Source organism: Gouania willdenowi, chromosome 21, assembly GCF_900634775.1.
Source record: "Gouania willdenowi chromosome 21, fGouWil2.1, whole genome shotgun sequence".
In the NCBI taxonomy this organism is placed as follows: domain Eukaryota; kingdom Metazoa; phylum Chordata; class Actinopteri; order Blenniiformes; family Gobiesocidae; genus Gouania; species Gouania willdenowi.
In genome coordinates this window covers 4032332-4050462 of record NC_041064.1, presented here as the reverse complement: position 1 = coordinate 4050462, position 18131 = coordinate 4032332, and the positions used below count along the sequence as shown (strand labels likewise).

At 37.1% G+C, this 18131-nt stretch overlaps 1 protein-coding gene across 3 annotated transcripts in view; it reads left to right on the top strand.

Annotated features, from left to right (window-relative positions):
• LOC114455457 (neuropilin-2-like) overlaps nt 1–18131 on the top strand; it is a 140779-nt gene that overhangs the window by 23490 nt on the left and 99158 nt on the right. For all 3 annotated transcript variants that reach the window (XM_028436705.1, XM_028436704.1, XM_028436703.1), the window contains exon 3: nt 17193–17374. In XM_028436705.1, coding sequence (XP_028292506.1) covers nt 17193–17374 — 182 coding nt within the window. The remainder of the gene's footprint in view (nt 1–17192; nt 17375–18131) is intronic.

Below are 18131 nucleotides of genomic sequence, written 5' to 3'. Positions count from 1 at the left end.
TATGTTGGTGCAATTAAATGTTTTTTTTATTGTTAAAAAAACATGATTTAAAAAAAAAAATCTATTTGAACATTTGGTGAAATATTGCGATATATCGCTGAATCTAATTTTTCTTACACCCTTACACTGCGCACAATTAATTATTAGCAAAGAAAATTCATGTCCATTCCTTCTCATCTCAAACAAGTGGCTTTGATGTTTAAGGCGTCAAACAGCGATATCAGCGTTATCGCAAAAAAAGTCCTGTTTGGGTGAGGAAACTTCTTTTCACGGACGATACTAAATCGATAACATTTGTGACGTTTGACATTACCTCTTTTTTTCCCCGATACCCGATAATGTCCAACACTAAACAACTAATTTCTGCCCCAATCAGATTTTCAGTGACATGACATATGGGTGGAATTTTCATTAGGGGCACATTTGGGATGTTGAAAATCATGGAATTTAAAGGTATGCTGAATCCATTTTTAATGGGATCCACACTGGCAAACCAATGGTTCCCACTCAAAATCAAGAAATCCAAGATGGCCACCATCCATATTGCAAATTTTGATATTTTGTCATCACTTTGATTCTATTTGACATAGAAAACATGATCCCAATTGCAAATTATAGGTTTTCAGGGTCAAGGAATTCAATAATATATCTTAAAATACTGTAAATCTTGGCTCTTGCTCTGATCAAGATCCAAGATGGCCACCATCCGTATTGCGAATTTCAATCTAACCAAAACTTCGGTTCTTTTAGACGTATAAACATAATCTTTGAGGCAAAATGTAGGCTTTTGGGGACAAGGATTATGATAAAATGGTTTACAATACTATATCTTGCATATAGAGCAATATCCAATATGGCCACCATTAAAATAAAAAAAAAACATATTTTTTTGTCAAATGTGCCCCTAATAACAATTTTGCCCATATTTGTTAATGGAAATAACAGTTAAACACTTCTTGACATTGTCTTTGCAAAAGTATGTTATTTAAATTTAGTAATGTAAAAAGTGACATATTCATTTTTATTGTGTTGTCTGAAACAGCACACATTAGTTTTTCAATATGGAAAAAAACCCAATATCGATGTCGACCGATATTATTAAATATCGGCTGATAATATCGCCACTTTCTAGATAACATCAAGCAAAACTCTCATTACTAATCCATTTATTTCACCAATGCATTTCCCAGCACTCACACACAAACACACACACGTACTTAAAATCCTTTAATGGCCTTTCACGTCACATTTAATCATCATATCACTGATTTCTTTTAAGGATGACTTTGTTGTGTTGCTTTCAAACTACAAAACCAATCCATCGCGCCTTGATTGCAATTTACGACAGGACTCGGGAATCTATATTGCATCACTTTTTGTCAAGCCTGCTGCAGCATCCAGAATCAATAGCTCTCGAGTCCAAAAAAAAAGGCTTTTTTTAATTGTTGGGCCTTTACGAGGAAGCTGAAAGTGAAACAAGGCAGCTGAGGGTGAGACGTTACTGAGAGTCAGTAAAACCTCGGTCCCAGCTGATATAACTCTATCCATGAGCAGCTCTGACTAACTGGGACGTCTGTTTTCCTATCACATGACAGTCAGTGTATGTCCATCAAAGGCTGCTGTGTGTGTGTGTGTGAGAGGCGGAGCATGTCCAAATCACATGATGAACTCGTAAAACTCAGGCTACCTCTGAGGGGCCTTTTGGCTGCAACTGATGGTCAAAGTATTTGCGTTTGCAATTGTAATCGTTTAAAGGTCCCATATCATCTCCGTTTGTTCTAAGAACCCCAAAAACATAGTATTTATTTTCCCAAACTCGCCTGTGTTCCAGAGGTTTAGCCTCTGAAAAGTCACTTTCTGAGACACTGACTTCCTCCTCCCCGCATGGTGACGTAGGGCTCCTCCCACCCACTCCGCAGCCCAGCTGGGGGCGGGGCGTCCATACATAGACAGTAGAAAATACATACATAGCACTGCATGAAGGATGCTGAAATGCTCACCTTCGTGGGCGTGTCTGTTTACATGTCAATCGCAGCAGAGAGCTTCCTGGAGGCGCGGCTTCTCCAGCTCAGTGCCGCATCAAATTCGTCATCAGAGTGGGAACGCGTCATCAAATTGGAGCGAGGTGTTTGGGCTCACCCTGCATTAATCTAGCGATTGATGGAATCAATGAAAAAAACACTTTAGCCATGTGTATGAAACCCTAATAGAACTTTACGATGTTTAAAGCACAGAAAAGTTGATTTTGTTTAACACGGACGCTTTAATGTTGCTGAGAGACGTAAGTCCTCATGGATCAATAAATTAAGATCATGTGCTCGAGAAAACAAAATGTAAAAGGTTGAAATTATTGACAATGTCGGTAAAGTTTCCCACGTCGCTTAAAGTCCAAGTAAAACAATGGCAGATGTTTATTGTGTTGCTTACGTGGAAAGTTTCGAATCCTGCTGGAATACCGGGAACAAAAATGTTGCAAAACAAGTCAGTGTCCTTTTCTCGAGACGAAAAACAAGAAATCAGAGTAAGAATGAAAAAAAAACTTTTCCCACAATATCAATAAGAGTGTTTATCCTGGAGATTAAAACCAACGTTTACATTGTTTTTTTTTAACAAATGATCTCAGATTTATTGATCTATGAAGTTTACACTACTGTATGTCTTTAACTTCATACTTTGGTTCAACAAGCTTTGGAGGCAACGACACATGCCATTAAATGCAGTCAGCTGACATTTTGAGAGGTTCCTATTTACATCCTATTATTAATCCATGGTGTTTAGTGTGTAGTCCTGCTTTATAAACACTAAGCTACGCACACACACACACACACACACACACACGCGTTGCCTGTGTAAAAAGTGCAGTGTCAGGGTCCGCCGAGGACAAGCTCAAATCATTCTGACAGCTTCCTCCTCCCTGCCTCCCTCTCCTCTTTCCTCCTGGCTCTTTCTCTCACCCTCCTCACCCAACGGGCCGCTCTATCTATCATCTTTCATCTGCTCTTGCAACTTTTTAGTCTCACCTTCCCTCCCTGCCTCATCATCACCTCTGCTCTGCTTTTGGCCTCGTCTTCTTCCATCCCGTCTGTGTTCAGACTAATCTCCTTTTCCTCTTCCATCGCTACATTTCTGCTGTTCAACACCAAACATCAGTCAGGTGTGAATGGAACGCTCCACTAAGGTCTGTGTTCACTTCATCTTTAGAACTCTGGCTGTGACGCAGCACGTCTGTACTTTAGCTCGAATGCCAACTGAACATGATCAGTCAGAGAGCAAACCACGGCTAAATGCCAAATCTCTTCTTAGTCTGATACAGAGCCGTGTAGAACCAGAGTTGTAACAACTCAGTTCACTCCAATGGCGTCTCATGGAGCCTCACATTTTGTCCCGGAGGTGATCAGTAGATGAGACAGTTATTATTATTAGCGTTATTATTATCAGCGTATCTAAACCCATTAACGTATGGTGTTTTTTAATGACCCCTTTTTTCTTATTTTTTTTTTTTTAAAGAAAATTCAAAGCAATACATACTGTATACAATACATATTAACACATTTTTTAACCAAATGAATGTTGGACTTAACTACGTCAAAAAAGCAGATCAGCTAGCTTCTATAGTGAGGAATATCGATATTAAAAAAGCTCCCTTAAATACACAGACAACTTGACTCAAAGAAATTCACAAAATAACAACAAAAACGCATAAAAAGAAGGAAATACCACATAAACAATCAAAATGACTCACAATTAAAGCATAATTCAGAGCAATACATACTGTATATAATGCATGTTGACACATTTTTTAACCAAATTAATGTTGGAGTTAACTTTGTCGAAAAAGCAGGTAAGCTAGTTGTTTACACTAATCATTAATACGGATTTACACTAGGGAAAATAGACTATTTATGGAACTACATAAACATATATTGTTAATACACATACATATGATGGTGTACTGTATAAATATTGTCAATCTATGCAGTTATTGACAACAAACTACCAAAAATCCCAGTTATGTCACTAGGAATCAATGGATTCTAATGGTCCGCCACTAACTTCTGGGACAAAATTCAGTCTTACATGAATCACGTGACAGTCAAGCACTTTGGACTTCCGTTGTCGTAACTGTCTCTCTCTACGGCTCTGGTCCGATATTACCAAGATTATTCACACTTTAAAGCACCCACGGAGCCACGGTGAGCCCACCAAGGCCCACCCAGGTGCTGGTCATCTAATAACCAGCTTTGAGAAAAAGCTTTTCAGCCAATCAGTGGCTTGCACCCCACATGTGCACTCTTAAGCCCCGCCCACAGGCTGCACCATCACCAGGAAGTCACTGTCCTCATGCTGCGTTCAATGCAACTCGGAACTCTTGTTTAATGAACGACAAGCAAACATTGGTGAAAACGTTGGTGTTTCCATTACTCTTGAAAATGCACAAAATCAGATGTTTCCATATTGAAATGTATTGCAGAGGCTTAAAGGAAACACGTTTTCGCATTTACACGTCACAGGACGTGACGTACCTGGTCACATGACCACAAAAAAGAAATGCAGAGTTTTATAAGGAGATTCTTCCTGCAGAGAAGTCTCACGGAATGAAATTTCACTCAAAAAAGAGTTCAAGGCGCAATTACATTAAGTCAAAATTTTAGAAATATTAATATTGCTTTTAACACGGTAAAGGAAACGCAGCTCATGGCAGCTGAAAAACAAAAAGCAAACGTTTGTCATGTACAATCTAAAAGTGACACTAACTCAGTCGACTTACAGAGCGACACATGCACCGCTAGCAGCTTATTTATCTAATAACGGTGGAACAAGGCCACGTGCGGTGATTTATATGACACAGAATCCACAGTCAATGATAATGGCGTCATTATTGATGAGACCCTTCCTTTACTCTGCTGTGATCAATCATCATCCTCTTCTAGGAGGGGTGGACTGGCCATGGTCAACCCAAAGTGGGCCGGTCTGGAGGCATGCATGCTACAGGTGGTCAAAAATGGTCCAAAAGTGGAATAAACATGGCAAAAAATGGGCCAAAAGCACTTTCAAGAGTAGTAAAATGTGGGCAAAAGAAAGTAAAGAGGTGGTATGTGATGACAAAGGGTAGCTTAAATGGCCAAAAGTGTGGCAAATAATAGTGAAAAAGGGCAAAATGTGGAACAAAAAGAGGCAAAATGTAGGAAAAAAGGAAACAAGTGGTATTTATTGGGTGATTATTTGGATGAAAAGTGGCTAAAGAAAACTAAACGGACAAAAATTGGATAAAAGTAAACAGCTTCTACATGGTGTTGCTGATAATGTAGTGGGCTGTCTGGACAGAAAATGCCAGGGCTGGATTGTGGGCTCCCCCCCCCCCCCGTCCTCTAGTGAATAGTAGTGAGAAATAATGGTTGGAAACATGAGCAACACGAGCGTCTGATGTGATGTGACATGAGCCGGTGCTCAGAGAAAGGTGAGGGGAAGCTCTATGACAGCAGGAGGAAGCACGCTCAGTGTTCATTTAGCAGCCGTGGGCATTTAGCAGCTGCCTGTGACTTTAAATCATCATCACAGGGACTCTCCACCAGCAGGGAGTCGTACCGACACACAAACATCCCAATACAGAGCTATAAAACAGCGTGAGACGAGGAAAAAACTCTGTTCTGTGTTTATTCTCGTCTTCCAGAGAATGGAAACGGCCTCACCAGGTGGTCTTACCTCTGTAGCACCGCTGCTGAGTCAGCAATGTTTAGTCTAGCTAAAAATGAAGTTATCAAACAGGGTTAATTATGCCCTGATTAGATCATATTACTGTCCCCCTGCTGTTCATAAACTAACAGGGATGTAGTTTCCTCTGTGAATCCTTATCTACAGGTAATGGGCTCTTATTTCTTCTTCTAAACCAGGGCTTCTCAACCTCGGGGTCGTGCCAGATGCCTTTAAGAAACTAAGAATATATTTTTTTAACAGTTCGAGTCCATTTTTGCACATTTTTACCATTTTTCTGCAACTACACCAAACTTGCCGTATTTTAATGCATTTTTCCTCACTTTTTCTTGGCATATTTTTGCTCCTTTTAATGCATTTTGCTGCATTATTCTCATTTGACACTTTCACCCTTTCCACCACTTTTCCACCTAATGTCGCATTCGTTGACCCATTATAGTCACTTTTAACCTCTTTTCACTATATTTCATGCTTATTTTTGGCCAATTTACCCATAACTTGTCGTGTCCATTATTTGCTAGTTTAAACTATTTCCAATATTGACACGTTGAACCCTTTTTATCACTTTTTCTGTCCCATTTCACCACCTTTTCCACCATTTTTGGTCACTTTTAACCCTTTTTATTTCGAATTGGATATTGTTCAGCTAAATAAATAAAAATGGTTATCACAGATTCATAGAACAATGGACCATCATTTTACTGACTTTATGAATGGACCCCAAAAATCTCTCCCCTTTATTCCCCCTTATAGATGGTCCTGTCTCCACATGACTGTTCTTCAATGTTCATATCTGTGTTCAACCACCTTCAGCTACAGTGGGGGTCCCTGCTCTGTGGAACCTTTATTTTGGCGGTGCTGCGTGCTGTAAAGGTTGAGAACCACTGCTCTAAACAAAGCTCAAAGATCATTCGTCCGCAAACGAGATGAGATCAATGAGTAAATAAGAAATACAAATAATAATTCAGCCCCGGTGAGATTACGTTACCTTCGACTCAACGTTGCTGAAGGAGAAAAAACTGTGAATTTATTTTGCTCCAAAGTGGCGAGTGAGAAATGTAGTCCCAGGTAGAGCCTCAGGTAGAGCAGGTAATAATGATCATATCAACGGCGTGATTTACAGACGGTCCCTGGGGTGCTGAAGGTCTGCTTGATCAATGACTGTTACTGTACACACATACTGTGTGTATGAGTGTGTGTGTGTGTGTGTGTGTGTGTGAGTGAGTGAAGAAGCCAGTCTGATCAATGTGTGTTAAAGCTGTAATGAAGAATCGATTTGGTCGTCTTGCAGACTGCTGCTAGTCACACACACACACACACACACGCGCACACACACACACACACACACACACACACACACACACACACACACACACACACACACGCCGCAGTAATAGCCCTATTACTTGATACCAGAGAAGTCAGTCATCCTCCTCACTCTCTATTAACTGCTCCACCAACAATCTGCTGCTGCACTTTAACTCTGCACAAGTACAGCAGGACAATATAAACACTGCACACGATGCAGTGTGTGATACGTCAATCTAATGACACAACATTAGCAAAATATGGGCAAAGGAAGGGAAACAGGTGGTATGTAATGGCAGAATGTAGCTTAAATGAGTAAAATGTGACAAACAATTGTGAAAAAAGGCAAATTGTATGAAAAAAGGTGGTATTTATTGGGCAAAAGTTAGCTTATTTGGATGAAAAGTGGCCAAAAAAATTAAAGAAAGGACAAACATTTGATAAGTGTCAAAAAGAACTTGCAAAAATAGACAAAAAATAGGGGGGAAAAAATTGCTATTTGTTGGCAAAAGGAAGCTAAAGTCTGAAAAAAAAAGTGTCTGAAAGGGCAAATATGGGACAAAGAAAGTTGCAAAATGGCCAAAGAAAATAGGTTAAAATGGGTTAAAAAGTTTCCCCTTTTGATGTTTAATGTGGGGGAATAATAACAAAAATGAAGACATAAAGAGCCACATGTTGAGAATCACTGGTTTAATAACAGCATCTACATGGTGTCTGCTGATGATGTAGTGGGTTGGTCCGGACACAAAATGCCAGGATCCAGTGTGTGATGCGTTAATCTAATGATATGACATTCACTCATAGTTCAAATGTTGACGTCCTTATGCATTTGGGTCAACATTAAACATTAATATTCTGTACAAATGCTTTTGGTACAAAACAGGTTTAAATGCATAAAAAGACACCAATATTGTATTTTTTTTAACTCTTACTAAGTTACTATAATTTTATTCTATTATTTAAAGTGTGAAAATATCATGTGGTGTGATCGTCTGGCCATAATGTACAATATTATAGTATTTCTATATATATTTCTATTACAATAGTAACGCAAACTTTGCCCGATGATGATGATCATTTTATTAAATATCATGCAGTGAAATTCTTCCACATCGTCGACCTATTGGTTTAAAATGACGATCTCCGACTTAAAGAAAAGTATTTACAATAAAGACATTCATGTTTGTGTGATTAGAACTATGATTATTTAGAAGAAGAATAGTATTTTATTGACTGATCACATCAAAGCACCAATATGTTCAACTTTTCAGCAACTAAACATTCAAACATTGACGTAATGCAGGGGTGTCAAACTCATTTTTAGTTCAGGGGGCCAAATATGGACCAGTTCAATTTCCAGTGGGCTGCAAATTTTAGGCATGAAAACGTGCAATTTCAATACTATGGTGCTGGATCAGTCCCTGCAGGATTTTCACTTCAATTTATTTGATTTTTTAACCAATTTTTTTTATAATTTGGGGAAACTTTGTGGAAATGACATATGCCACCATGATTACAATCCACGTGTGTGTTTGTATTTGCATGTGTATGTACAGTACATATATATGTATATGTATTTGTTTTAAGTTTGTATTTTTTAATCTTCAATTAATATTTAGTTTAATATTTCCTTTTGTGTACTTTGTTTATATATTGATTTTCTTCATATATCAAAGTTTAATTGTGCATTTTGTCTCATGATTTTATACGTGTTTGTTGGCCTTTGTTTTAAATTGTTTGTGTTTATTGAAGGCAGTGGCTATCCGTACGTTTGCCGTATCTATATACCAACATTCTTTCCGTACGCAGCACCCCTCATTGGCCAGTTTAGGTCACGTGACTAAGACTAAACCTAAAAATGGTTGTGATAGAGGGTTATAACCTAACCCTAAGAAGCTACGTACGTGTACTTCGGTAAACGTACCAATAGCACCGAGGGTTGTAGACACTTTCTTTATAGAAAGGGGTGGAGCTCTTACACAAGCTCTTATATTCAATTCAATTCAACTTTATTTGTATAGCGCAATTTACAACAAAGTCATCTCAATGCGCTTATCAAAACATAAAATTCATAATAAGAAAGAAAAAACCCAACAAGATCCACATGAACAAACATTTAGTGACAGTGGGAAGATACAACTTCCATTTAACAGGAAAAAATCACCGTTAGAACCGGGTTCAGAGGTGGCAGCCATCTGCGTCGACTGGTTGGGGTTAGTGGACAGAAGGACCAACAGAACAGGATAGAGAGATAGAACATCAGAGTGTCCCAGACTAGTTGAGTCGTGAACCACAGATCAGGAAGTGACATCATCAGCTTCACGACACCTGAAACAGAGCAGAGAGAGAAGGACGAGGAGAAGACACTGACTGCAGAAAAACATGATACATTATTATCAAGTCAGCCTGTCTTGGCCTTGGGCCTCACTCCCAGTGGACTAGTCAGCACTTATTATAAAGGTGATGAATCTCTTCCTGTTTATTGGTAAGCTAACAGCGACTCCAAGGTCTGTAAATGTGACCGTTCACAGACGAGCCCATGTCCGCTCTCGTGTTTAGGTTATGTTATGATTCAGTCCTGTTTATGACGACTGTAAATCATAACCAGCTACATCAGAATTTGAATCTCTTCCTGTTTATGGAACCAGTAAATGTGACCGTTTACATACGAGCCCATGTTCGCTCTCACGATCAGATCATGTTATGATTCAGTCCAACATATAATCAGAATCAGAATCAGAAATGTTTTTAATGGCCATGTACAGTTTTAAGGACAGTGCAAGGAATTTGTCTTGGTAGTTGGTGCACAAAACAAACAACAACAAAAAATAAAAAAACAAAGAATGTAATGTTGTTTGTTTAATGTGTGCTAAATAAATAAATGAAAAATGAAATGAAAATGGAAAAAATTGAGGAAAATGGCTGGATTTTGGGAATAAAATTGAGAGTTCAGCATGTCTGTAGTAGTTATCGGATGGTTCCATAGTTAAGTTCAAGTGAGGTTAAAGGGCATGACGGCTGTGTAAGGAGTTGGACTTGGCTAATGCTAATGGGAAATCAACTGGAGTTGTTTTTCCTCCTCCAAATATCAGAACATGAGATTGATGTGATGTTGTGTGTTTATTACTCTGCATGAACTCTGTTATCTGTGTGAACTTTTACTAAAGTTGAGCAGCTTTTGGAGAATCTTTAATTATAGGATAATTACACAAAGAGATTTGGTGTAATTATTGATGGAGGAAGAAAGCAGATGCTAATCTTTAGCATCTTTGCAGATTTATGAGAGGTTTATGATCCCGATAGACGGTGCATTCCTATGAAAACCATCTCCAAACAGCAGATTTATTCTATCTGGAAATCATTTTCCTACGTAGCTGTAAAGCCTAACAGCATCTGCTGTTGTTGGAGCTCCCCTTTGCTCGGGTCAAAGCCAAAAACTGTAACTTTTTTGCTCTCCAAGCTCCAAAAACAACATATTTACATCTGACCGCTGCATCCAAGCCAGGAATGTCATTCTCAACGACCCACCGGGAGCTCGCGTTCCGATTTAGTATTTTGCCAATAATTCTTTTTCTTTTTTTCTTTCTAAAATGCTCCAATTTCTCACAAATAATCCCACAAAATTCCTGAACATTTCATCAAAACTTCTGAAATAAAATTACTGCAAATTCAAATGTAAGTTAATTATATACACCTTTTTTTGTTATTTACATGTGAAAGTCCAAACTGGAGCATTTCATTTTGTTTATTTCACCCTAAAAACATAAAAATCTATTTTATTTTCAAACTAGGGTTATTTGTGGCACCCGAACGAAAATGCACTTATCACCCCTGATTAAAGCAAATACCGTGTGGTGGTGACATCAACAGTAATGGTTAAAAAGCTTTTATTTGTAATTAAATTAAAGCAGATGTTTCCATAAATATTGAAATTATTACTCAACCAACCAGTGCCACAAAGTCATACAGTCAGCAACAGCAAGAAAAAGAAAAAAATCACCTCAATCATTAAAAAGCTTTTCAACCAAAAAAAGGTGATTTCAGTCAAAAATACACATTTTCAATCAAAGAAAAAGTGCTCAAATGCAAAAAAAAAATGTATTAATTAATTTGAAAATGTTTTTCTTTGATTGAAGAGTTGTCTTATTTATTTAAAAAAAGCAATAATTCAATAATAAAAAAAATAAAAATAAATTATATCAAAGAAAAAAGTGTTTAAACGCAAATGTTTTAACACTTTTTTTAAGTGAAAAAAGTTGTGAAGCTCTTTTTTTTATTGAATCTTTCTGACACAAACGTTATTATACAAATGCAAATATTTGCATTTGAACACTTTTTTCTTTGATTGAAAATATTTATTTTGATTGAAAAGGTTTTTCTTTATTGAACTGATCTTTTTTTTTTATTAAACCATAAAGTCACAAATTTACCTTCATAGTTTAACATAATTTCCTACTGTCTATCATATTTAGAAATGAAGAAATACAAAAATAAATCATGATATAAATGGTTCTGATAATGATCATGCATCATGCATAATGTCAGAGTATTTATACTAATTAAACGTGTTCCTCTTTAACATATAAAGTTGTATTAAAGTCTTTATACAGAGTAAATGCCTCGTATGTTTAACCCTTTAACATCCCCACCAAGAAAAAAATCATAGAAAAAAAATATTTATTTCAACTTCTTTTAAATTGTCAAAAGGTGAAATTATAATTAACTGTTTTAAATGGCTGTAATAATGCATACAAAGGGTCCAGTTAATGAAAAAAGCAAGTATGTGCGATCAGTTAAACATTCTTTATCGTCTCATAAAGGTTATGAATATTTTATTAATTCTTGATCTTTGCCATATTTATTTATATCAATAAGAAAGGAACTTATTTCTGCATATTAACGTTGTACTGACACTTATTGTGTCATATCAACAGCAATAAATAAACAAAATGATTCATTGATTTAAAATCTTTTTTATTTTGAGTTTTTTATGATCATCAATCACAATTTAGTTTAATAAGGCCTTAAACACTATTATGTGTCCTTAAAATGTGCTTAACTGTTTGTACGAGCAGGCAGTTAAAGGGTTAAGGACACTTTATACCACCACATACTGTATGCGTGCTGAAATAAACATAGCTAGTCTTTAGTTTCCTCTAAGGCTGGAGACACATGGCTGCATGTCTGGCCTGGTTGGGGCTTCTTTTCCTGAGACGCTCCGTCTACAGCTGAGGGCTCTCGTCATTGTTTGAGAGAAATGTGCAGGTGTAAGAAAAGGACTCCAAACCTGAAGGCACAGAGCAGGAGACGCTGGTGGTGGAAAGCAATTAGCAGGAAGAAGAAAGGCTGGAGGTTCATCTGTATTCACAGCTTTTGTCTGAGTTCTCGTCAGAAGAAAAAATACCCCCCCCCCCGAAATAAAAACACAAACAGTGTCTGAAACATAACAAAGTTTACAGTTAGGATCACATCTGACATTTTCTGCTTTCATTTCTTCAGAGCACATGTGTCAAACTCATGGTCCGGGGACCTTTGGAGTGTCCAATTTGGCCCGCAGGAGAAAGTGAAACTTATTAAAAAAAGCATGAATCATTGTGTTAATCAATGGTTCTCAACCTTTTCACCCCCAAAATAAAGGTCCCGTAGAGCAGGGACCCCCACTGTAGCTGAAGGTGGTTGAACACAGACATGAACATTGAAGAACAGTCATGTGGAGACAGGACCATCTATAAGGGGAATAAAGGGGAGAGATTTTTGGGGTCCATCCATAAAGTCAGTAAAATGATGGTCCATTGTTCTATGAATCTGTGATAACCACATTTATTTATTCATCTGAATAATATCCACTGTTATCCAGGAACGTTTACTATTATTATAATCATCTTAAAGATGGAAATCCTTGTTTTAATCAGAAATTAAATGAGTTAAAAGTGACCTGAAATGGTGTAAAGGTGGTGAAATGGCACTTCAAAAACCAGAGAAATTGGTGAAAAGTTGCAAATTAGAGACAGAAAAAGTGGTAACGTTTTCAAAGTGTCAATATTGGCTTAAAAATAGAAACAATTAGTTTAAACTTGCAAATAATGGGTGTGGTAAACCGTAAATGTGGTTAAATTGGCAAAAATAAGTGTGAAATATGGTGAAAAGAGGTTAAAAGTGACAATAATTGGTCAACATGTGTGACAATAGGTGGAAAAGTGAAGGAAAGGGTTTATTAGTGCTGAAAATGTCTTGAATGTGGATAAAATGTGCAGAAAAGGTATTGAAATGTGATGGAGAAGTGTCAGAAATGGGAGTAATGTAGCAAAAAAATACATTAAAAGGAGTAAAACCATGACAAGAAAAAGTGATAAAAAAAATAGGTAAAAAATAAGCAAAAATGAGTTCAACTTTTTTAAAGGTATCTGGTGACCCCCTCTCAGTGTCTCGCGACCCCAAATTTGAGTTTGAGAACTCCTGGTGTGAATGAAACTTGACACTCCTGTGCTTATATCATAGGATTTTTTTTATTAACATTTAACTGTTGAAAAAAACTCAAAATTCTTACAAAATTCTTACATTTTCCTCAAATTATTACATAACATTTCCCTTAATTAAAAATAAAATAGTCACAAAATCTAGGAAATGTAAAGTGAAGATCCTGTTGGGACTGATATCTGTCACTTATTGCCTGGATATGGTTGGTTTCTTACATATTTTGTATTTTAAGTATATGTCGAAGTACAAACTATGGCACAATAATGTTGAAACTACTTGTTATCCAACATAAAATCTGTGGCCCACCTTGAGATCAAACTGCTCCTTATTTGGCCCCTGAACTAAAATGAGTTTGACACCCCTGGTTTAGAACTCTCTGTACATTGTGGGAGTTTAAAAGCAACTTTTGTTTTCCTTTTTTAATCTCCTGTAAATAAGAAATAAAGTCTCATTGGTCGGAAAAACAAATGAATTTAAGGTAAAAGTGTTGGAGGAACAACATTGGCCTTGTTCTCGTCGTTCCCTGAGGTAAACCTGGAAAAAGGAAAAAGGCGATGGGATTTAACAGTTAGTCAGACACTGTAACTCCTACACATGAACTGATCAGAAACCCCAGAGGAACTCTGAGCGTGTGTGTGTGTGTGTGTGTGTGTGTGTGTGTGTGTACGTCTGCTGTTAGCGTTAGCTGTGTGTGCTTGCTGCTATACGCACAAAGCTGGTGGGGGAGTCGGGGGTCATGGTGGGACACCTGCTTCAGTCTGTTTAAGGTGCAGAGTTAACAGCATGAATAATGCAGTGTCATGTTCACACTCAGCAGAAACAGCTGACATGGAACATGTTTAATATTATACATTTTCTGTTGTAGTTAAAAAGGATGGGGAATAAAAAACGTTGATTCACGATATATCGCAATTTTTTTTGGTGATCTTTTTAATCTACCAACTGCGTTAATAATGCCGGTCCGGTTTATTTATACTACTAACAAAAACCCAAATCCACAGCACATGAGGGGATATTATTGACAATAAACAGGCAAACATTCTGGCTGTGTCCTAATATTCTCTCCTATCTCCTTTCCTATCTACTTTTCCTTAACCTTTGGAAGTGTTTAAGTGGTGGCCATGATAAAGAGCGTTCAAATAATTGTCTTTAATGCTTCCTTTATGACCTCCTTTAGCCTACTTTAGAACAACTTTAAATAATTTAAAACTAGGGTGATTTTGCCTAAAAAAAAAAAAATTCAGATTTTTTAAAGGAAAATTTGAGTTTCGATTTTTTTTTTTTTTTTTCTTCAATGCACTTAAAAATGACTGCCAACATCAGATATATTGTCAAAAATAAATAAATACAATTCTTTTTTTTAAAATAAAACTCAAATTTGCACAATAGAAATAGTTTTTATCTACAAATGAAATCATTTTTTTTGCCCAGCCCTAACTAAAACCCATATATTATATGTAAGACATTATCAGATAATAACTGACAAAGAAATGAATCAGAGACATTTTTATCCACATTATGTTTTATTCGACATGATTCATATTAGTTGAAGGTGAGTGTGAGCAAACATTCTAAATGTGACGTTCTTTTAGTTTCACTTTAGTTCCTCGTAGCCTGGTCGTCTCTTCTCCTTTGATTTATATTCAAACCTTGTGATTATATCAGGGGAAAGTGTTATAAATGTGCTTTCAGTCCATTTTCAGATATGTGACGTCATTAACCTGTCACCTAGTGGAAGTGTGTCTGATTGTCAAAACAAACATGATGGCCTTTCCCTAACTCATCTCCTAACTCATTTCCTTTGCCCTGTGACGTCATCCACGGGGTTAAGGGAAAGTGGATAGGAAAGGAGATAGGAGGGATTATTTGGATGCAGCCAAGAACTGAAACTACACAAAACAAAGACTTAAAGCTGGGGTACTCAAATTATTTTCTTTAATTAAAAAAAATATTCTTATCAGCATCATATACTGTAGTATCGTACGTCTGTGTGCTGTCTGTGCCTTATAAATAATGACTTTAGTTAATAAAACCTCAGAAGACAAAATCTTGGCGGTCGCCCCCTCCAGCTCCAATCATAGGATTTAGAGAGAGGAGGGGTGAGCAGATCCCACAAAGGAGCCTCCTCATTGGCTGCCGTGATATATAGTGAAGCGTGTGCACGATGCGAACTTGTTTTCAGTAAAGCATGGCTGCCGAACACCCACCAGGAAAGATCGCGATACCTGCGTTTTGAAAAATCAGAGGAAGAAAAGAAAGAGATGCTTGGATGCAACTTCAGACTGTGTGCACGTTCAGCACTCGTGCGCGACTTTGTGCACTTCCAGAGGAGGAGACTGGTAGGGACTATCAGACTGGGGGGCGGGATTTACAGTTCAAATTCAGCCACGCCCCTCTGTCATGGGTAAAAAACCAGGTAGTGCAGCTTTAAGGTGTTGTTAGTAGCTCAGGAAAAAAGGAAGATGATCATTTTCTAATGAAGATGAAGTGTTGCCTGTTGAAACTTAAACATTTCCTACATTTTTAAGTTACTGCTAGCCTTCCTTATTATTTTACCCTCTAATTAAAGTGAATCCGTGAACATTTAGTATTTAAGCAGTGCTTAAGTTGGAGCTTTTTAACGTTTTCTAATTTCAAGGTTTATTTTATTTGAAGCATGCTTCCAGGATGCTATTTATGAGAGAGGCAGGTGTATCTGTGGTATTCAGACACAGAGGCATCGCTCCTACCAGGGTCTGGATGTAGCGCTCAACAAATGTGCAACACAAATAGATTTAGTGTTTTTAACTTCCTTTTATGGGAAAAAAACAAACAAATACTTCCTCCCATCCTCACTGAAGTAAAGGAGAAGCTGATATTCTGTAGTTAGGAGAGTCAAACCTGTGTGAACGTGCACTTTGAGACCTTTAGGAGTTGTTTGGAACCAGGAAGTGACTTTGAAGTGAAATGTGAACTCCTGTGAGGGCTGAAGCTGAGTCAGCAGCTTTATTGAGTTTGACCTGAATAAAACGTGGACAAAGAGTCTTTTTGTTCACATTAAAGTGATTATTAGCATCAGATGATATAGAGTTCATCCGTGGTTCACTGTTAACTTCACACCTCGGAAACAAATATTATAAATCATGTGATTCAGGTTTAAAGAGTAAAACTCTCAGGTTTTGCCTGGAAATTCAGAAAATATGTTTAGATTAAGGGGCGTGGTTTGGACACGCCCAGTTTATACTTTAAAATATCTAAAGACCAATCTATGCTACGCTAACTACCAACTATTTACATTATTCTTTACACTTGGTATTTTTCAATCTGCACATGTGCATTTTTTGCAGCAGATGTAAAATTGCTGTTTTTGTTATATTGTACTATTTTATTTTGTTAATGTAATATTACATTTATTAACATTTTAACGTGTTCTTAATCCTGACTATGTTCCTTTTTTTGTGAATTCTTACCTTTTTATTAAAAACAAAACACACCGCCGTACTAAACACACTAGTGACATAATGTTTTACATGCTTTTCAAAGAAGATGCAAATATCTTTCCGTAATGTATGTATATGTGTTTTATTATCATTATTCATTTTGCTATCCTTGTTTTTCTCTATATTTATTGCTGCTCCATTCCACCAAACCATATCCTCGTATTTATTGTGTAAAAGTTATACTTGGCAATAAAAGTGATTCTGATTCTCTTGCAGGTACGACTATGTCGAGATTCACGACGGGAACTCGGATTCAGCCGACGTGTTGGGAAAGCACTGCAGCAACATCGCCCCTGCACCAATCATATCGTCCGGACCGTCGATACACATCAAGTTTGTTTCCGACTACGCCCACCAGGGGGCGGGTTTCTCACTACGCTACGAAATCTTCAAAACCGGTAAATAAATGTTGGAAACTGTTGTTTTTTTCCTAAATGTATGAAAGGGGAGAGTGTTACATTAAACCAGTGGTTTTCAATCTTGGGGTCGCCCAATGCCTTTAAGAAAATAAGAATATTTTTTAACAATTTGAGCCCATTTTTGCTTATTTTTTTACCATTTTTCTGCAACTACACCAAACTCAGCATATTTTAAGCTATTTTCATCACTTGTTCTTGCCATATTTTTGCTCTTTTTAATGCATTTTTGCTACATTACTCCCATTTCTGACACTTCTCCATCAAATTTAAATGCCTTTTCTACACATTTTTTCCACTATCAAGACATGTTCAGCACTTATAAACCTTTTCTACCACTTTTCCACCTAATATCACATATGTTGACCCATTAATGTCACTTCTAACCTTTTTTCACCATATTTCTTGCTTATTTTTGGCAATCTAGCCACATTTACCATTTGTCATGCCCTTTATTTGCCAGTTTAAACTAATTGTTCAAATATTGCCACTTTGAAACCTTTTTAATACTTTTTCTGCAACTACACCTCACTTGCCATATTTTAACCTACATTTCTCTTGCCATTTTTTTGCTCCTTTTAATGTATTTTGGCTTCATTACTCCCATTTCATCAAATTTCAATGCCCTTTCTGCACATTTTTTTTTACTTTCAAGACATTTTCACAACTTATAAACCCTTTCCACCACCTAATGTCACATATATTGACCCAATATTGTCACTTTTATCCTCTTTTCACC